Here is a 23,593-nt window from a genome sequence, read left to right on the forward strand (position 1 = left end):
AGAGAATGACGTAATATAATTTGATTGGTTGAAAAAATAATAAAATTTATATATCTACTCCCCATATATTTTTTTTAACCAATAAAATAATGTCATCCCTTCAACACAATTTGATAGAAGCCTTGAACAATTTTAAAATATTCAACTTTGATCCAAAACTTTTAATTAGTTGAATGCAAAAGTGATATTTTTTGATGAAATTTCCGTAGGGAGTCACTATGAGTTTTGACTATATTATTTTACATTTGAAAAAAAAAACAATTTATTGTATAAAATGTTATTATTACGGAGAAAATTCATTTTAAAAAATTTATAGTATTTCTAAGCATATTTCATATGTTCTATTTAGTGGCATATTTTATAGTATTTCTAGTACCTGATACATACATATTCATGCCAAAGATTCGGTTGTTACATAGATGATCTAGACAATGCTAGAAGCAAGATTTGATCATGAAATATCATATTATAAAGTGACTAATCTAAAACTTAAATTTAGGTGGGCTTAAAAATAATTTTTGAGCTTTAAAAGAAGTAAGAGGGAAATTATGGAGAAATAAGTCAACGAAGATGAATTTTATTTTTTATTTTTAGAATTAGATATATAGGTAAATAATGAATTAAATTTAAAAATAATTAAGGTCATGTGCATTTTCTATAGTAAATATTTTATTTTTTCCAACCTAGATCCGGCCCTCATTATATATAACTAGTATTTGAAGTCTTTTCTGAAGTATTACTATAATTCATTTGGTGATGTTCGAGTCTTTAGGTAGTTGTTGGGAAATATGGATTGATACGACTAATATGACAGACTTACATATTTGGGTTATTATCCCAATTATTCTTTGATAGACTATCTGGTTAGAGAGAAACGTCGAACTTTTAATGATCGTAGTCATTCGATGCTTTCTGAGATTCGTTCATGAAAGACAATAGAGTCTGTCGGAGAGTTAATTATTCTTCTCAATGATTTACGAGCTCAATAACTTTTTAAGTACTTTTTTTTTTTTCTTTCTTAATTTTTTTTTTTATTTTCATATTATGTTTTGTCGTTTTGCTTAAACTATTTTTTCCATTTTTAATAAAATATTCACTTAAATAAATTAATATTTTAAAACGTATATAAGTTATTTTGGGATGGTAATTTTTTTACACTTAATAATTATATAAATTTATTTTTAATTGTTAACTATTTTTTAATTGCTAATTGGTTTGATGGTGTTCTAATTCTCTCCCTATAATATCTCCTTATTTAAATAAGGAAATTAGTTTGATAAAATATAATTTATACATTTTGTTAAAATTTATATTATTATTTATTAAAAATATCAATTCAAATATTTGTTTTACTCATTCTTGATTTTAATTTTCTATATCTCTTATAAACCAATCAAACAAACCCATAAATATATGGCTTATATATTTTCAGTCAAACAAACCACCCATGCATTGAATTTTGTAATTATTAATAAATTTTAAATTATAAAATTTACAAAGACTATATTTATTCATAAACATGAAAATGTGTAATTATTTATAATGTCAACGATTCAATGATTTGTTAATAATATATATATATAGTTACGGACTTTGTAATATATACATGAATTAAAAAATAATATAATTAACATTGAAAAACATTAAAAATATCTCATTTCTATTAATATGAGTTTTAAAAATATATATACATGATTAATAATAAATCATTTAAAGAGGTATAAGAATATAATGAGCTGGTTGAGGCTGAGCATATGAATGAATTGAAGATAATTCAAGTCCATGAATAATGTTTTTGAATCCATTGATTTTGCAAGGGGGAAGTTTATCCAAATAATCTTGTCGGAGTTTACAAAATACTTCCATCGTAAGAAGACTATCTGAACCAGCCTGATGACTCTGAGTGCCCGGTCTTCTTTCCACTTGAAGAGTATTCGCCAATCTGTCTAACCCACCGTAGAGTCCATTGAAAGATTTCATAACGTGTTTGAGGTCGAAAACTGATTCCCCGAATATTTGCCTGACTAGAACCATGAACATGACCGGATCTGATGGAAGGAGACTTCCGGTTAGAATCTTGACGATGAATCCAAAGTCATAGGCACCATGAAAAGTGATCCAAGCGCGTGGAATCTTAGAACCCAACACCCCACAATCCGTCAACATAGAGACTAACAATCCCGAATCAATACCATCTACTTTGTTTCTTGCAAAGTCAATACCCTGATTCTTTAAAAGTGCTATAGAGTCTGAGTTGTGAACATCTGAATCAACGTCAAAATCCTTTATGTTAAACTGCCACACAAACGAATGTACAAATCCGGAAAGAGGGTCGGGAGAAGTTGACAATGTTAGACCAAATTGGATTAACTTGAGGGCGTCTACATTGGCCTTCATATAAAAATAGTTAGTCTCAGGAGGTAAACTTGAAAGGCAATAGTTTGGAACGTCGGGCTTGTAGATAGTGCCGGGGAATTCCGTATCAAATGACACAAACGGTGTGAAAGGAAGGATTTTATAAATCATGTCCATCTCTTCACAAATATTATAGTTCCAAACTTCACAAATTCTATTGTTGGAGGCCATGATTGTGGAATAAGAACTCAATCTTGTAAGTGGAGAAATAAAAAGAAGGTTAGTTTGCAAGAGGATGTATGACTAATTGATCCAAAAAAACATCTTATATACAATTAAGTTTAATATTCCGGAATCCAAATTTTAATCCTAAAATATTGTTATTATTTTTTATTTTAAATTTAATAAATTAAATCATTTGAATTAAAAAATTTTAAATTTAAATTTATTTTATTACATTATCATATTATAATTAGAGAAATATTAGGGGAAAGAAATTGGGGGAGAGAATTTTAAAGGGAATGACGTGACGCATTCTGATTGACCCAAAAAATAACAAATTTTTTCTCTCTCCTCACACTTTATCATTTTTTCAATCAGTGATATAGTGATATATTGACACATCATTTCATCCTCCATTCTCTCTCAAATTTCCTCTCTCTATCACTCCTCTTATAATTATTATAGAAAATTTTAAATATAATTAAAAAATGTATTATTTTATTTTTATTTTAAATTTAACTATTAATTTGTTTTTTTTAATTAAATGGTTTATAATATATGGTGAAGTTAATATATTAAATATTAATTAACAAAAACAGAGAAATAATATATATATATATATATATATATATATATATATATATATATATATATATATATATATATATATATATATATATATATATATATATATATATATATATATATTAACCAATGAGATAAAAAAAAATTGGATAATTTAAAAAAAATAAATTGAAATTTAAACTCATTCAAATTATTGAGGGATACCAAATTAAATCTCGACCGAATGTAAATTGATTTAGATACTTGTAAGTATATTATTATACGCTTAAAATCCTGTTTTATTTTTTATTTTTATAGTCTTACAATTTATATTTATTAATTTTATGTGTTTGAATGTTGTAAATTATTTTTAAAATAATTAGAAAACTCCTAAAAATAATATTTTTAAGAAAGACAAAAAAAAATTCTCATATTGTTTTTTTTTATTGATAGTTTTCTTCTACTATTTTTTCGTAAAAAACCTGAAAAACAATATTAAAATATTATACATATTTTATTTATTTATATAATATATGGTTTTATTGAAATTTATTCTCTATTTTTATCTCTTTCATTTAACTCATATTCATATGAAAAGTTTGATTTATTTTTTTATAAAATTTAATATTTTTGTAAAATTTATATTAATTAAAAAATTTGTAGAAGATATGAAATGAAAATTCATGGCATTGTTGTAAGATTTATGTGAAATATTAAACGTATCTTATTCCACTATCGATTTCAATCAAATCGACTATAAAGTAAAATTAAGACTTAATGAGAGATAATAGAGAAAGAAACAAAAAAATATTTATGTTATTATCTATGTTTTGTTAACGAGAATTAATGATATGTATACACAAATTTAAGAAACATTTTTAATTATCGAAATATAAAACTATAATAATATTCAATACTTTAAATAAAGTATTTTCTAAATATATAATATTTCAATATCATAAATATATAATATCTCAATATATATTACCTATAAAATAAATTAAATTTTAAAATACTCATTTTCAAAATAAAAATAAAAATCTTATAAAATATGATATAAATAATTTAATTTATTTTTAATTGAAGTCATTCTATAATTTATTTTAACATCATTAAATTTCAAAATTAGTGATTCATTCTTTTATATGAGCCGTCTGATTTTTTATCTTTCTTGTTTTTCAACTTTTTTTTTTCTCCTTTCTTTATCCCTTTTACTCTTGACCTAGAACCCTATACATAAGTAACATAACAACAACTTCTATATGCTTAAGTTAAATTATGTCAGATCCTTTAGCAAAAGTATTTGTGTCATCCATATATTCTTTGTTGTCGCTCTTTTTTCTTCAAATTTTATTAGATAATAAATAAAATCAAGATAATATTAAATACTATAAGGCAGAAAATAAATTCAAAATAAATTCTAGGTATTTTCCAATCTAGTTTTATCTTTATAATAGTTTATTTATTTATATATTTAGTTTTTATTCAGAGATAGTCCGGATGTTAATTAGTTTGGAAATCTATAGATCCAGTATCGTTTCTAAAATAATTATTTATTTTAATTCCGTGGTGTAACGAGTCGTATAAATTTTTTAAAAATTAAGTTGGTTGACTATGATATATAGGGTGAAAAATGTGATTGTCTACCGGGTTTGTTTTCTTCTATTGCACTGGAGAAGATGGATGAGACTTGCAAGTCACGGGTCGGGGACCTGCGTTGTGGATCCGTTGACAAACATTTGGGGCACCTTTACGTCTAGGCTCCAACTAAAGGGCATGGGTGTAGGCTTGCTCCTACATGCTGGACATTGGGTTTAGTTTGCCTAAATTGGGTCTAGGAATGGCAATGTGTATTTGTATATCCGATATATGTGGGTATGAGATGGTCAAATTTAGGTATTTTAAATTGGGTTTGGTCTCAGGAATGAGAGTGAAAAGGATTACCCAATTTGATTTGGGATCATAAATATGAGTGTGCGAACCCAAACCTGAAACTCAATACCCGAAATATTAATATTAAAATACGATACCCGAAATATTAATATTAAAAAAAATATATATGTTAAAATTTAAAAAAAAATTTCAAATTTCAAATCATTACCATTATTACAGATTTATAATAATTATATCATTTATTTTACTCATACACACATTCCACGTAACATTATTTTAAATTCTCTTTTTCATGATGATTAATCTTGACTTCCCTTAATAACAAAATATGTTTTCTCTCTTCACTATTTACTTTTTTATCTTCAACTTTTTTCAATATTCTCTTTAGTTTTTATTGAACATCAAATATATAATTCAACAATTTTGTTAATATTTTTCAATTTTTAATATAACTATGTAAGTAATATTTTTATTTGTATTTTTAATATTAAGTATATTTAGAAAATAATAATTACAAATTCATATTTTAATCGGGTAATGAGATACTCGTCGGGGTCGAGTATCCAATAAATCGGTGATGTGATACAAATAGAGATACCCGTCATGTTCGAGATCAGAATTAGATAATAAAATGAAAATCGGGTTCGAAAACAGGTATTTAACTACCCATCGAGTAGGTACCTTTTGTCCTCCCTAGTTAGAACATTAGATTAGGCAATGTCATGTTGGACATATATATATATATATATATATATATATATATATATATATATATATATATATATTTTTTTTTTTCTACAAAATAAAAGACAAACATAATTAAAATAAATTAAGAAAATTATCATAAAAATATAAATAAATAAAAATTATAATAATATGTATTTAATGTTTAAAATTTTTAATAAATCATGAATAATATATTACAATAAAAAATAAAACACTCTTTTTCCCATTTTATTAACTTTACCCTAACTCAGACTATGCATACCCGGCTGTAGTGCAGAGGTCCATTTTCTTCGTAGTAATATATTATATAATGTATAAGTAAATAACTGCTTATTCATTTCAATATAATTAGCCTAGAGCCCGCCATAGTAATATATAATATATTTATTAATTTTAAAATAAATAAATATATAAGTAATAACTGAATACAATGATATAATATATTTATTCATAATTAAAAATCATTTGAATTTATTAATTTCTAAATAAATAACTCAATTAATAATATATATATCATTTCATAATTAAAAAAATTATATTTTATTCTTCCCTAATTAAATTCAGTTACCTACCATTAAACTATATTATAATTTATTCAGCTTAATTTCAAAAATATGTCTAGCTAAATAAAGGACTAGGTTAAATTCATTGTATCACTATATTTGTATAATTTCAGTTATATTGAGAATTATTTTTATATTATTCATATTTCGATAATAATTTTCTTAATATCTAATATATTTAGAAGAGAATCTTGAATTCAACAACTTTTTTAATATCAAATTTAGAGAGAAAGAAAAAAAATAACATATTATTTATTTTTTAAGCAAAAATTGATAATCCTTCATTATTTGAACCAATCGAACCAAATATAATAATTTACGATGATAATCTAGAATCTCCTTCTAAATCTCAAAAAATTGAGTTTAATCAAACTAACCTTGAACGATGTCCTTCATTGCGTATTTCTATGTGGCGACATCATGTAAATCATCATGATTAAATTAGACGAACTTACATTAAAATATGGTAATATCAACATATGTTGTCGGAGTATCTTAGATCTGAATTTGCTTCAAATATAGACTTATATTCAACTATCCAGATGAATATTGTATTTTAAAAAATCGTATATCACAACTTCAACAATAAATGTTATGCTTTTTTTCTTTGGTCTAAGATATTTATTTTTCCTTCTTCAATATTTTTATTTTTCTGAGGTCATTTTTGTTTCGTTGTGCTTAAACGATTCTTATTTTTTAATATATCATGAACTATTTTAAAAAAAATTGTGTTATATTAGTTTTTTGTAAAAATATTTTTAACCCGGATAGATTTGAAATTCTGGCTCCGCCCTTGGATAAAACAACTCATCTTCTCACATTTTTTTTTTAATTTACCTTTAATCTCGTGATCTTATACTTTCACTTTAATCTATCAAATATCTGATTCAAATTTTTTAATATTTAGCATCATGACTTCACACTTTAGTTAATCAAATATTTGATTTATATTTTTTAAACACTTTAAATTGTTACCGACCTATTATCTCTAATTAAGCCACATCTCAATCACATTTGGTTAAAGGGTTGTATTTGTTTTGTTAGGTTGCAAGTTTGAAACGTAAATAATCGTTTTAAGTTTATGGGCGGGTCAACCCACAATCCAACTCAAGTATGAAAATTAAGCATCATTAATTATATATATATATTTAAAAAAGTTAAACTTATATTGTTAAGAATGTTCTGCGCTCTTCAACGTTGGTGTTAATTTTAAAATATAAAGTCTTACTAGTCTAGTTGGTTAAAAAGTTGTACTTATTGTGTTAGGTTTCAAGTTTGAAACGTACATATATTATTTTTAATTTTTTTTAACCGTTTTAAGCTTATGAGCGGGTTAACCCACAATTCGACCCAGTATCTATTTAAGGTTATGGGCGGGTCAATCCACAATTCGACCAAGTATCCATTTACTCTCACGTACATATATATTCAAATTAATCATAGCTCTCAACTCGTCAATCTGAACACTTTCAAAATTAAGCATCATTATATATATATATATATATATATATATTAGGAAATACGTTATTTTATTTTTATTAATCTATTTTTTTCATTTTCTTGTTTTAAAGTGTTTACTTTGCTTAAATTTAAATATATATATATATATATATATATATATATATATAATATTATTTAAGACAATTAACAAAGTGATAAGAATGAAAAGTATAAATATAAAGTTATTGATTTGGGTGGAGAATGAAAAGTATAAATATAAAGTTATTGATTTGGGTGGAGAAGGATAGTTACACATGTTTAATATGAAAACATTATAAACTTATTAAATACACATGATAGATGCATTTGTTACTTCAATTTGTTTTGATTGCATGAACTTTTATCGAAACAATTCATCAAGAATTGGTGTTAGAGACGGAGCTGGATTTGGAGCAGGAACTAAAGCCGGAGTTGAAGCTATAGCCGAAACGGGAGTTAGAGGAGTATTCGGAAGGGTAAGACTGCATACAGAATTCATTCATCAATAAAATGTTCAATTTTAAGAATATGTAAGTATAGTGTTGTAATCGTATTAGATAATGAGATATTACGTTTTGCAGTCAACATTTGGGTCGATAGGGATATTAAGAGGCAAGTTACAAAACTTGGTGATGGCTTTGGCGTTGCCAAAGTTAATTTGGAAGGATCCTGAATCTGCAATTGATTTGAAACATGTGCACACTCTCCTTGTAGGTCGGCTTGAGATTGAAGAGCGATTTCGGCTATACTTAAAGTTGCAGAACAGCAACTGGGACTCGGTTGTGCGGGTCCTGCCGGCGTCGTCAAATAGGTTAAACAAGGAAGCAATGAAGGGATAATGTCTTGGCAGACAACATCAGCATCAATAGGAAGAACTATTGCAGCCATTACTATTACCATACAACCAATAATAATAAGTTGCTGGTTTTTCTCCATTTTGATATTTAATTTGAGATTATATATAGATTGAGAAGAGAGGATGATGAATGCAATGAGGATTCGATGTTCTATGTATAGTGGTATGTGGGCAGGGGATAAGATAGTGATTTTAGAAATTAGAAACCAAATTGGTATTATAAATTGATCAAATTAATTATTAGCTTATTTTTTTCCTTATATTTGTTGATTAGGTTTATCATCTGATTTTCCTTATATTTATTACTATGATCATGTAATCTTGGAGTTTAATGACATGTAATAACCTATTAGTAACTAAATTTTCCTAATTCTAAGTGTACATTATTTGAGAAATTTTCCGGCAAATTGATTGATGAATTAATTTGTGAGATAAGTTGGTTCTTTTGGCACTTTTAATAACCAACACTTCAATGTAAATAATTCAAAACTGAATTATTTTTGGATAAAAATTATATTGTGATAATTTTTAATATAAATGAAGGATATTTTATAAATAGTAAGATTGATTAAGGATATTAAACTGGTTTGTTTGTTTATTGGTTATTTGGATAATTAGTATGTTGTTTTTAAATAATTTTGTTTAATATATATTATTAACAATTGGAATTATTTAAATAAAAGAACTACGTTATGAGTATAATTATATATAATAAAAATAATAATACCTTGTTTTATTTGATAACTTAAATGATAAGATATATTAGCTAGGCCTTGTTTGTTTTTTTAATCTTAATATAATTAAATATAAGTTTATCCGTTCTTTTATTAACTAAAACATTTTTAAAAAATAGAAAAAAATTATTTTAATATTATATATTAATATCATTTAAAAAAATTAACAAAAAATAATTATTTTCTCAAAATAATCTAAAGTTTTTTCAAATAAATTTATACCCTAACTAGTTTATTTGAAAATTATAAATAAAATAAAAAACTTTATGATTTTCCTTTGTTTCATTTTTGTGTCCTTTTGATAATTGGAACTTGAATAGATGGACCACCTCAATTACATGCCAAAATGAAAACAATGTTTACCAACTAGTGATCTTCCCATTTTGGGGAAATTTCAAATGATTTAATAATTACATGATTTTGGAAAATAATTAAGACAGAATAAAGGCGGTAAAAATGACATTTTTAGCCAGTTTTTAAAAAAAAAATACTCATTCGCGTCACGCCAAGTCATTTTTACAAATATTATGTCGCGTGACGCAAAAGGGTATTTTCGTCCAAATAAATATTTTTGCAAACTTTATCATGCCTGGTCATTTTCCGAAATGATGTCATTATTAAAATTGTTTCGTCAAATTTTCCCAATTTGGAGTAAGCAACATTCTTGTAAACTTTATTTATTTATTTATTTATTTATTTATTAATTCTTAAACTTAATTTTTTTTTTCATCTCATTCTGAATTTTGATTTATAATTAGATAGTACTATAATTCTTTTTTTTTATATCTTAGTTTATTTTAAAGATGAGTGAAAAGGGAGGGAATGAGATAGCATCACCTCATTGGGTTTGAAAAATGTAACAGTGTGAGGAAAGAGAGTAATTTTTTTTTTCAGCTAATTGAGTTGCACCACGTCATTCCATTTTTTCAACTAGCATTATATAAAATTATTAAAATTTTAATTTTTCTATTTTTTATTTAAAAAAACTTAATTTAATTTAATCATAACTTTCATATTTAATACTAACACAGTCATCTCTCTCACATTTTAGTTTAGAATTTTATAAAATTATTATGACAAAATACTGATTTAAAATGAGTATGTGGTTTTTTCTCTATAAAAAATGCACCCTATGAAAAAAAAACTATGGACCATCCAATTAATTTTCAAAAAATAAAAATAAAAATAAAAACTCATATTTACAATTCATGCAATCCAGCACACAATTCATGTAATTCAATGAGTTTAACCTTTTTCTAAAAATAATATTTTATTACAATTACAATCAAAGTTATTTTTAAAAATTATCAGAGTAAATTTTTTTTAAATTTAATACGAATAACATGATTAAATATTTTAAAATAATATTTTTTTTTATTATTTTCACTAAATATTTAGATCATCTATCTTACATAAAAAGATCTTATAATTTTATTTGTTTCCAAAAGGCTCAAATTATCAGTCAAACTTATTTATTAACATGTTATATGTCCACTCCATTTAACTTAATTTAATAAAAAATCATAATTTTAGAATAAAAAAATTAAGACATGTTCTTTTTACTTATTAGAATGTTCTTTCTATCAAGAACTAAAAGTACAGTGGTGTTTAGATTTTTTAATTCTATTGTGTTGTTCCCTTTTATTTTATTTAGACAATTATATTATATACTTTAAAATTTTTGACATCAAATATTAAGTTTAACAATTATAATTTTGGTTGTGCAGTCCAGGCGCCGTCAAATAGGTTAAACAGGGAAGTAATGAAGGGATAAGGTCCTGGCAAACAACATCCGCACCAACATTAGGAAGAACCATTGCAGCCATTATTACAACACAACCAATAATAAACTGGTGATTCTTCTCCATTAATTTTGGTTAATTTGATAATGCAAATGATTATTGATAAAATAAAGGATTAGAGTAGTGATGGCTTTAGGAATAATGGATGTTCTATTTATATTGGTATAAATGATGGGAGAATAAGATTTTTATTTTAGAAATTAGAAACTAAATTGGTATATATGATATAAATTGATTAAAATAATTTACTTATAAGATGAATTACATTAAATATAAAATGAAGGATCAACTTATTTTTTTCCATGTATTTATTGATTATATATGGTGATCATGTGATCTCCTATCATTTTCTTCCTTATATTTGTTGATTAGGTAGAAAATTGTGATTTGGGATTTTGGATATTAAATACTTCAATTCTGTATCATATTTTGTTTACTGTTTAGGGGTTTCTTCCATTTTTTATGAGTTAGATACTATGTTTCTCATTGTTACATTTTTATTATCAATTGCTTACATGTAATAATATCAATTGAGATATAAAATAAAGCGTTCATATAAGATTGAACGCAATTGGATAGAAACACTCTAAAACATTATTCAAGTTTGACTCATTATGACAAGTTTATTATATGTATTAATATTGATTGGCATAAAAAAAATGTTAATAGTATATATAGAAACATTTTATTAATCCACTTTATTTTGAAGGTCTGTCAAATTTTAGTAAAAACAAGGAGAGTTATATGCAAAGTTATGACAACAGTTTATTTGTCTTTGCTCCAAAACCTACTCAAATTGGTCATAGTTCTCAATCTTCCAACCAGCTGATCATAAGTAGATAACTGTGAAGTGCTTGAAAAAATACTCAAGATCAAGGTTTAATTAATTTTCCACCAATAATTAATACTATTTTATTTTTATTGTAATAAAACAGAAAAACACGTTATAAGAGTCACGAGAAATACAAATATTTACAAAGCAAAGAATTACTATATATATATATTATGAAGTTCTTCCAACATAACAATCAAATGTTGACCTCTGTCAAAATAATAATAATGAGAATTATCTTGTATATTATATTTAGAACATATATAATCCCGAGGATTCTGGATGGCTTTCATCGCGCTCTTAGTTCACTTAATGGACATATTGTTGGTCTGAACCAAAATACCTATAGTAAACAGAGTCCATCAAATTTATGAGTACAGTCATGATTATGTCGAAATATCTAAGCATATCATCAACCAAGTTTTTAAGACAACAATCATCTCTGTACTTAACCGGAACTAGAACTGAAACAGAACTTCTTCATCACTTGAGTACCCCCAACGAGTTTTAGGAATTCCTAATATCTTAGGTAGTTACCACAAGCACCCCACCACATTCGACTAGCTAGTTGGGGGCTGTTTGCCTTTCGAGTTTTTCTTAGTAGTAGGGCCGTAACCTATTTCCTACAAAAAGAACTATTTCCCGTAGCTTTCTTTGAAAACCGCAGGCTCCTTTAACTCTACTCCAATTTTGACTCTTATACATGCTGTTGAACCTATAGTATCTAGGCCATCTTGATAAGATATACATTTCTAAATCAAATATTTGGTTTGTTACTATTTTCTCAATAAAGACTTGTCAAACTTTTTGATATGATATTGCATTGGATGACCTAGTCCACATTGCTACAAGCACATGCCTCTTGATGAGGCCTTAGCCTGGATTATTTATTTTTTAATAATTAATAATTAAGATAACAGGTTTTTGTTAGTAGAATATTTGTCTTTTTTTTATTAAGAAAATGGCTTGAAACTAAAGAAATTTTAAAATTTTAATTTAATAATTGGGAGATTAACTCACATAAATTTCTTGTGATGACTTAATTATCTTAAACCATTTTCTTGATCGAAAGGGTTTACTTTGTCAAAATTAACATACTCAAGATATGAATAATTATTTCAGACGTTTAACAAACTAATTAATAAGAATAAAAAGTGTATATATAATATTATTTATCGATCATTAGGATGGAGAAGGAGTATTACATTAGAGACTTATTAATTAATACAAATAAAATGCATGTATTACTTTTAATTTGTTTTGATTGAACGAACTTTTAACAAAAATAATTCATTATTAGAAATTGGAGTTGAAAATGAAATAATAAAAAAATGATAAGGGTGGGAAAATAAAAAAAGAGAATGCGTGATATAATTTGATTGGTTAAAAAATTAATCAAATTTATATTTTTATATTCTCCTTATATTTTTTTTAACCAATAAAATGATGTCACGTCATCCGTCGTCTCCTTGACATGCTATCACTCCTCTATATTTAGATGTAATAGGAGGGAAATGTAAAATATAATGTGTTCGATAAAAGATTTAACACAATTTGATAGAAGCCCCGAACAATTTAAAAATATTCAACTTTGGTCCAAAACTTTTAATTAGTTAATGACAAAAGTGATATTTTTGGATGAAATTTCCGTAGGGAGTCACTATGAGTTTTGACTATTTTATTTGACATTTGAAAAAAAAAACAATTTATTATATAAAATGTTATTATTATGGAGAAAATTCATTTTCACCCTATAGTACTTGATACACTTTATAGTATTTCTAATCATATTTCATATGTTTTATTTAGTTGCATATTTTATAGTATTTCTAGTACTTGATACATATTCATGTCAAAGATCCGGTTGTTACATAGATGATCTAGACAATGCTAAAAGAAAGTTTTGATCATGAAATATCATATTATAAAGTGACTAATCTAAAACTTAGATTTAGGCGGGCTTAAAAATAATTTTGAACTTGAAAAAAGTAAGAGGGAAATTATGGAGAAACAAGTCAATGAAGATGAATTTTATTTTATTTTTTATTTTTAGAATTAGATATATAGGTAAATAATGAATTAAATTTAAAAATTATTAAGGTCATGTCTTTATATAGTAAATATTTTATTTTTTTCAACCTAGATCCGACCCTCATTATATATAACTAGTGAAGCATTTTATGGAGCATTATTAGGATTTTTTTGAGTAATGTCCGAGTCTTTAAGTAGTTGTTGGAAAGTACAAATTGATGCGACTGATATGACAGATATGAGAGACCTACATATTTGGGTTATCATCTCAATTATTTTTTGGTGGACTATCTGGTGGAGAAAAAGCGTCGAACTCTTAATGATCGTAGTCGTTCGATCTTTTCTGAGATTCGTTCATGAAAGACAATAGAGTCTGTCGTATAGATAATTGTTTTCTCAATGATTTACGAGTTCCATAACTTTTTAAGTATTGTTTTTTTCTTTTTTCTTATTTTTTATTTGATATTTTCATATCATATTTTCTTTAAAACGTATTTAAGTTATTTTTGGGATGGTAAATTTTTACACTTCATAATTATATAAATTTATTTTTAATTGTTAACTATTTTTTAATTGCTAATTGGTTTGATGGTGTTTTAATTTTCTCCCCCTATAATCTCTCCTTATTTAAATAAGGAAATTAGTTTGTTAAAATTTATATTATTATTTATTAAAAATATCAATTCAAATATTTGTTTTACTCATTCTTGATTTTAATTTTCTATATCTCTTATAAACCAATCAAACAAACCCTATAAATATATGGCTTATATATTTTCAGTCAAACAAACCACCATGAATTTTTTAATTACTAATAATATTTAAAATTAAAAAATTTACAAAGACTATATTTGTTCATAAACATGAAAATATGTAATTATTTGTAATGTCAACGATTCAATGCTTTGTTAATAATATATATATATAGTTACGGACTTTGTAATATATACATGAATTCAAAAAATAATATAATTGAACATTGAAAAACATTAAAAATGTCTCATTTTTATTAATTATTAATATGAGTTTTACCATATATATATATATATATATATATATATATATATATGATTAATAATAAATCATTTAAGAGGTATAAGAATATAATGAGGTTGAGGTTGAAGCTGATATGAATAAATTAAAGATAATTTAAGTCCATGAATAATGTTTTTGAATCCATTGATTTTGGAAGGGGGAAGTTTATCCAAATAATCTTGTCGGAGTTTACAAAATACTTCCATTATAAGAAGACTATCTGAACCAGCCTGACTCTGAGTGCCCGGTCTTCTTTCCACTTGAAGAGTATTCGCCAATTTGTCTAACCCACTGTAGAGTCCATTGAAAGATTTCATAACGTGTTTGAGGTCGAAAACTGATTCTCCAAATATTTGTCTAACTAGAACCATGAACATGATCGGATTTGATGGAAGGAGACTTCCGGTTAGAATCTTGACAATGAATCCAAAGTCATAGGCACCATGAAAAGTGATCCAAGCGCGAGGAATCTTAGAGCCCAACACCCCACAATCTGTCAACATAGAGAATAACAATTCTGAATCAATACCATCTACTTTGTTCCTTGAAAAGTCAATACCCTGATTCTTCAAAAGTGCTATAGAGTCTGAGTTGTGAACATCTAAATCAACGTCAAAATCCTTTATGTTAAACTGCCACACAAACGAATGTACGGATCCGGAAGAAGGGTTGGGAGAAGTTGACAATGTTAGACCAAATTGGATTAACTTGAGGGCGTCTACATTGGCCTTCATATAAAAATAGTTAGTCTCAGGAGGTAGACTCGAAAGACAATAGTTTGGAACATCGGGCTTGTAGATAGTGCCGGGGAATTCCGTATCGAATGACATAAACGGTGTGAAAGGAAGAATTTTATAAATCATGTCAATCTCTTCACAAATATTATAGTTCCAAACTTCACGAATTCTATTGTTGAAAGCCATAATCGTGGAATAAGAACTAAGTCTTGTAAGTGGAGAAATAAAAGAAGGTTAGTTTGCAAGAGAATGTATGTCTAATTGATTCAAAAACATCTCATATATATAGTTAAGTTTAATCCCGTAATCCTAATTCTAATCCTAAAATATTGTTATTATTTTTTATTTTAAATTTAATAAATTAAATCATTTGAATTAAAAAATTAAAAATTAAATAATTTAAATTTTTTTATTACATTATCATATTATAATTATTATAGAAAATTTTAAATATAATTTAAAAATATATTATTTCATTTTTATTTTAAATTTAATGATTAATTTATTTTTTTAATTAAATAGTTTATAATATAGAGTGAAGTTAATATATTAAATATTAATTAACAGAACAAGAGAAATAATATATATATAATATATATATATATATATATATATATATATATATATTAACCAATGAGATAAAATAATCTAAAAAAAAGGAAATCTAAACTCATTCAAATTATTGAGGTATACCTAATTAAATCTTGACCGAATGTAAATTGATTTAGATACTTGTAAGTATATTATTCTACGCTTAAAAAAGTTTTTTTTTTAGTTTTACAATTTATATTTATTTATTTATTTTATGTGTTTGAATGTTTTAAATTATTTTTAAAATAATTAGAAAAACTCCTATAAATAATATTTTTAACAAAGACAAAAAATATTCTCATATTATTTTTTTTTATTGATAGTTTTTTCTACTAATTTTTCTGTACAAATCTGCAAAACTATATCAAAATATTATAGACTCAACACATATTTTATTTATTTATATAATATATGGTTTTATTGAAAGTTATTCTTTATTTTTATCTTTTTTTATCTAACACATATTTATATGAAAAGTTTGATTTTTTTTTATAAAATTTAATATTTTTGTAAAATTTATATTAATTAAAGGAATTGGTAGAAGATATGAAATGAAAATTCATAGGGTTGTTGTAAAATATTAAACGAATTTTATTCCACTATCGATTCAATCGACTATAAAGTAAAATTAAAACTTAATGAGAGATAATAGAGAGCAAGAAATAAAAAAATATTTATGTTATTATTTATGTTTTGTTTATGAAAATTAATGATATGCATAAATTTAGGAAACATTATTAATTAGTAAAATATAAAGCTATATTATATTCAATATTTTAAATAAAATATTTCTTAAATATATAATATTTTAATATCATAAATATATAATATCTCAATATATATTATCTATAAAATAAATAAAATTTTAAAATACTCATTTAATGCTTAAAATTCTGTTTTTTTTCTCTTTTCTTTATCCCTTTTACCAAGTTTTAAAATAAGTGGTTGGACAATCGTACCGGACCGTGAAACGGTAAAAGAGGCGGTTCAATTTTTTACTTTAATACGTATACTTTTTGAATCGGTCAAAATCTGGTCCGACCGAAAATCCGAACCGAAAATTACCGGTTAAAAAAGTTTTTCCAAAATCTCCAGCCTCTTTCTCTCTTTGTACTCTTTATAGTCTGTTTCTTGTTTCCTGCCTCTTTCTCTCTTTGTATTTTTTTATAGAGATAAGAGATGAATTGTACTTCAATTTTTTTATTACTTATTAAATTAAATTTATAGAAATAAAGATATATATTATATTTTATTTTAATATAATTATAAATTATTAAATTAATATCTCTTTTAATTTATACGTTTAAGGATGTCTTTTTGAATTAATGTTTAATCAGAAAATATATTAAATTTAAAAAATGTCTTAATATTAAAAAAAATATTTGATTAATTTTGTACATGTCTAATTGAATATATATATATAATATATATATATATATATATATATATATATATTATATATATCATTTATGTACCAATATATTTATATTATTCTTTTTAAATTTAAAATCCGGTCCAACTAGTAGTTCAACCGGTTGAACCAAAGTTCGCCCAAAAAAACGGGTTGATGATTGAAACGGTTTTCAAAACCTTACCTTTTACTCTTGACCTGGACCCTATACATAACAACAACCTCTATATGCTTAAGTTAAATTATGTCAGATCCTTTAGCAAAAGTATTTGTGTCGTACATATATTCCTTGTGCTCTTTTTTCTTCCCATCCTATTAGATAATAAATAAAATTAATATAATATTAAAATACTATAAGGCAGAAAATAAAATCAAAATAAATTCTAGGTATTTTCCAATCTAGTTTTATTTTATATAATTGTTTATTTATTTATATATTTAATTTTTATTTAGAGATGCTCCAAAATCAATGGATATATTATCTTTTCCAAAACAATTATTTATTTTAATTCCACGTAATGAGCTATATAAAAATTTTAGAATATGACTGATATATTTAAAATTATAAAATATAAGGTAAAAAATGTGAGTGTCTATCGGGTTTGTTTTCTTCTATTGCACTAGAGAAGATGGATGAGATTTGAATTGCTCAAGGGAGACTTTCAAGTCACGGGTCGTGGACCTGCGTTGTGGATCCATTGACTAACATTTGGGGCACCCTTACGTCTAGGGTCCAACTAAAGGGCATGGGTGTAGGCTTGCTCCTACGTGTTGGAGATTAGGTTTAGCCTTTGCCTGAATTGGGTCTAGGAACAGTGGCGGACCCAGAAATGTTTTCTCGGGGGGCCAAATAACGTAGCATTTTTTTGGCGATCAAATAAATGCATTTTTTAATTAAAATTTTACTTGGTAATTACATAAAAATACTAACAAACACAATTACAAAATACTAATAAGCACAATTACTAAATTATTCTTGTCCATGAGTCGGTACAAAAGAAGACAAATTTATTCTACGATGTTCCATTTGTTGAAAATATTGCAATATTGGCTCATTTTCAATTGTTGAGAAAATATCTTTCTCAACATATACAACTAAACTATAATTCATTCATTCATCTCCCATTCAATTACGCAAATTAGTCTTCACGGTCTTCATTGCGGAAAAAACTCTTTCAACAGATGCAGTTGCAACTGGTAAAACTAAAATCAACTCTATCAATCGATAAACCAATGGAAAGACTATATGTTTTTTCTGTTATAACCAATTTCTGAGCAAAAATTCTCAAGTCTTCAATTGAAGAAAATTGAGGATCATCCCGCAAATTAAATAAGTAAGCCCGAAGTTGTTGTTCCAAAAATAAATAATCACTGCCTGTGAAATCTTGGAATAAAGTTTGGCAAGACGAATTAGTTTACGAATATCAAATTTGGAGAATGAATTTCTAGGATTAAGACATGATATGCAATCAAGTAATTCTGTATTAACTTCTGAAAAACGATTATTCATTTCTTGCATAATCAAGTCAACAACCTAGCATTAAATAATAAATATTAGTAGATAATAGATAATATATAATAACTATTAATAAATAAGAAATAATATTTATTATACCTGACAAAAGATTTCCACACGATAATGATGAAGATTAGTGATGAGTTCCCCTTTTCCTCTTCGCCTACCATTGCTATCAATTATCATATGCTCATTTATATTAAGTATTGAGAGTGTAACTGAGAAAAACTGTTAACTTGGTCCAAAATATCATGCCATCCATCTTCTATAAATTTTTGTAATTGATTTTTCGAACTCGCAATCAATGACATGGCTTGAACTATATTTTGATCTCCTCTTTGTAGGCAAAGTGATAACTCACTTGTAATTCTCAATAAAAATTTTTTATCAAATGCAACACAAAAACAAATTCATAAAAAAAATTAATTATATAAAAAATATAAAAAACTAATTTAATAGGTTTCAGCCTAATTTTATGAGAATATAAAAAAATAAAAAATATTAATAAGAACAAAAATACAAAAACGTGATAAACATATATTATCAAGTGAATAGACATTCGAGATTACTATTATAGAATGTTAATGCATATAAAAATAATATATCAAATTCTTTATTTAAATATTGAACAAAACCAATGTAACTATTTTAACTTGTTTATTAATATTAATTTATATTTTTTTATAAATTTTTGAAATAGTTTAAAATTAAGAAATATAAAAACTATTATTATTTTAATTTTTATATTTACTCTTATAAGTAATTTGTATTATTATATTGAAATAAATAAAAAATAATGTATAATTATTATATAAATATAATTTTAAAATAAATAATATTATTATAAATATTTGTATATTAGAAAATATTGTGAGTATAAAATAATAATTATTTTAATAAAATTAAAGGTGAGGCCAAGGTTGGTTTGATCACCTGACCTCTGGATCAAGTTCAGCTTCAAAGCCAATTGGACTAAGAGTTATTTGTTAAATATATATATATATATAAAAACAAATTATTTTAAGGTTGGGGGAGGCCTGGGCCCCAAGGCCCCCCTTTTAGGTCCGCCACTGTCTAGGAATATGAATGTGTACTCGTATACCCGATACATGTAGGTATGAGATGGTCAGATTCAGGTATTTTAAATTGGGTTTGATCTCGGGGATGAGAGTGATAAGGATTACCCAATTAGATTTGGGATCATAGATGTGAGTGTGCGAACCCAAACCTGAAACTCGATACCCAAAATATTAATATTAATATATATATATATATATATATTAAAATTTAAAAAGATTTTTCAAATTTTACATCTCATTACAAATTTACAATAATTATATCATTTATTTTACTCATAAACACATTCCACATTCCACATTCCACATTCCACATTTCACGCAACATTATTTTAAATTTTCTTTTTCATGACTCTATAATCTTCACTTCCTTTACTAACAAAATATTTTCTCTCTACTCATTATTTACTTTTTATCTTCAACTTTCTTTAATATTCTCTCTAGTTTGAACATCAAATATATAATTCAACAATTTTATTATATTTTTTAATTTTTTATATAACTATGTAAGTAATATTTTCATTTGTATTTTTAATATTTAGTATATTTAGAAAATAATAAATACAAATTCATATTTTAATTGGGCAATGAGATACTCGTTGGGGTCGAGTACCCAATAAATCGGTGATGTGATACAATTATATAAATAGAGATACTTGTCAAGTTCGAGATCGGAATTAGATAGTAAAATGAAAATCGGGTTCGGAGACGGGTACTTAACTACCCAACGAATAGGGTACACGTTGTCATCCCTAGTTAAAACATTGGCTTAAGCAATGTCATGTTTGACATATATATATATATATATATATATATATATATATATATATATATATATATATATATATATATTATTTCTTTTCTATAAAATAAAAGACAAACATAATTAAAATAAACTTTATTTTCTACAAAATTAAAGACAAACATAATTAAAATAAATTAAGAAAATTATCGTGCGATACACATGAATAAAAATATAAATAAATAAAAATTATAATAATATTTATTCAATATTTAAAACTCTTAATAAATCAAGAATAATATATTTAAAAAAAAAAAACACTATTTTCACATTTTATTAAGAGAGCATCAGTCATATGATACCTTGAGTGGCTGTAATCCGGAGTTCCATTTTCTTCATAGTAATATATTATATAATGTATAAGTAAATAACTTCATACCTTATTCATTTCAATATAATTAACCTAGAGTCCACCATAGTAATATATAATATATTTATTAATTTTTAAAAATAAATACATAAGTAATAACTGAATACAATTATATAATATATTTATTCATAATTTAAAAATCATTTGAATTTATTAATTCCTAAATAAATAACTCACTTAATAATATATATCATTTCCTAATTAAAGAGGCTATATTTTATTATCCCTAATTAAATTTAATTACCTACCATTAAACTATATATATAATTTATTCAGCTTAATTTAAAAAATATACCTAACTAAATAGAGGACTTGACTAAATAGAGTACTGCATTTTTTCGACTTAGATTGAAATTTATTGTATCACTAAGTTTGTATAATTTCAGTTATATTGAAAATCGTTTTTATATTATTCATATTTCGATAATAATTTTCTTAGTATCTAATATATTTACAAGAGAATCTTGAATTCAACAACTTTTTTAATGTCAAATTTAGAGAGAAAGAGAAAAAATAATATATTATTTTTTTTAAGCAAAGAATTGATAATCCTTTATTATTTGAACCAATCGAACTAAATATAGTAATTTACGATGATAATTTAGAATCTCCTTTTAAATCTCAAAAAATTGAGTTTGATAAAACTAATCTTGAACGATGTCCTTGATTGCGTATTTTTATGTGGCGACATAATGTAAATCATCATGATGAAATTAGACGAACTTACCTTAAAATATGGTCATATCAACGTATGTTGTCGGAGTATCTTAGATCTGAATTTGCTTCAAATCTAGATTCAATTATCAAGATGAATATTGTATTTCAAAAAATCGTAAATCACAACACTTCAACAATAAATGTTATGCTTTTTTTTGTTTCTTTGGTCTAAGATATTTATTTTTCCTTCTTCAATATTTTTATTTTTCTGAGGTCATGTTTTATTTCATTGTGCTTAAACGATTCTTATTTTTTAATATATCATGAACTAATTAAAAAAATTTGTGTTATATTAGTTTTTTTTGAAAATATTTTTAGCCTAGATAGATTTGAAATTCTGGCTCCGCTCTTGAATAAAACAACTCATTTCCTCACGTATTTTTTTCAATGAACCTCTCATCTCGTGATCTTATACTTTCCCTTTAATCTATCAAATATCTGATTCATATTTTTTAATATTTAGCATCATGACCTCATACTTTGGTTAATCAAATATTTAATTTATATTTTTTAACCACTTTAAATTGTTACCGGTCTATTATATATCTCTCGTTAAACTATATCTCAATCACACTTGGTTAAAGGGTTGTATTTGTTTTGTTAGGTTGCAAGTTTGAAACGTAAATAATCGTTTTAAGTTTATGGGCGGGTCAACCCACAATCCGACTCAAGTATGAAAATTAAGCATCATTAATTATATATATATATATATATTTAAAAAAGTTAAAGTTATATTGTTAAGAAGGTTCTGCGTTCATCAACTTTGGTGCTAAATTTTAAAATATAAAGTCTTAGATAATGAGATATTACGTTTTGCAGTCAACATTTGGGTCGATAGGGATATTAAGAGGCAAGTTGCAAAGCTTGGTGATGGCTTTGGCGTTGCCAAAGTTAATTTGGAAGGATCCTGAATCTGCAACTGATTTGAAACATGTGCACACTCCTTGTAAGTCGGCTTGAGATTGAAGAGCGATTTCGGCTATACTTACAGTTGCAGAACAGAAACTGGGACTCGGTTGTGCGGGTCCTGGCGTCGTCAAATAGGTTAAACAAGGAAGCAACGAAGGGATAATGTCTTGGCAGACAACATCAGCATCAATAGGAAGAACTATTGCAGCTATTATTATTACCATACAACCAATAATAATAAGTTGCTGTTTTTTCTCCATTTTGATTAATTTGAGATTATATATAGATTGAGAAGAGAGGATGATGAATGCAATGAGGATTCGATGTTCCATGTATAGTGGTATGTGGGCAGGGGATGAGATAGTGATTTTA

At 25.1% G+C, this 23,593-nt stretch overlaps 3 protein-coding genes across 3 annotated transcripts; all 3 read right to left on the reverse strand.

Annotated features, from left to right (window-relative positions):
- Positions 1 to 1,710: 1,710 nt before the first annotated feature.
- LOC124925169 (probable CCR4-associated factor 1 homolog 11) lies at positions 1,711 to 2,586 on the reverse strand. Its single transcript, XM_047465139.1, has one exon. It carries the CDS (start codon positions 2,584 to 2,586, stop codon positions 1,711 to 1,713), a length of 876 nt encoding a protein of 291 aa, XP_047321095.1.
- Positions 2,587 to 15,139: 12,553 nt separating this feature from the next.
- On the reverse strand, positions 15,140 to 16,015 carry LOC124925170 (probable CCR4-associated factor 1 homolog 11). Its single transcript, XM_047465140.1, has 2 exons — positions 15,293 to 16,015; positions 15,140 to 15,181 (listed from the first exon to the last, which is right to left on the reverse strand). Exons 1-2 carry the CDS (start codon positions 16,013 to 16,015, stop codon positions 15,140 to 15,142), a joined length of 765 nt encoding a protein of 254 aa, XP_047321096.1.
- Positions 16,016 to 23,118: 7,103 nt separating this feature from the next.
- On the reverse strand, positions 23,119 to 23,481 carry LOC124925171 (non-specific lipid-transfer protein-like). The gene has a single exon (XM_047465141.1). The coding sequence runs from the start codon at positions 23,479 to 23,481 to the stop codon at positions 23,119 to 23,121; it is 363 nt and encodes a 120-aa protein (XP_047321097.1).
- Positions 23,482 to 23,593: the final 112 nt, after the last annotated feature.

Source organism: Impatiens glandulifera, chromosome 2 (genome assembly GCF_907164915.1).
Source record: "Impatiens glandulifera chromosome 2, dImpGla2.1, whole genome shotgun sequence".
Classification (NCBI taxonomy): domain Eukaryota; kingdom Viridiplantae; phylum Streptophyta; class Magnoliopsida; order Ericales; family Balsaminaceae; genus Impatiens; species Impatiens glandulifera.

Excerpts from the sequence above, each read along its gene's own strand:
- LOC124925171 (XM_047465141.1), bottom strand. The coding sequence starts at position 23,481 with ATGGAGAAAAAACAGCAACTTATTATTATTGGTTGTATGGTAATAATA.
- LOC124925169 (XM_047465139.1), bottom strand. The coding sequence starts at position 2,586 with ATGGCCTCCAACAATAGAATTTGTGAAGTTTGGAACTATAATATTTGT.
- LOC124925170 (XM_047465140.1), bottom strand. The coding sequence starts at position 16,015 with ATGGCTTTCAACAATAGAATTCGTGAAGTTTGGAACTATAATATTTGT. Across the intron at positions 15,182-15,292 it reads ATAGTCTTCTTATAATGGAA|CTTCAACCTCAACCTCATTA; the intron begins GTATTTTGTAAA and ends TATTCATATCAG.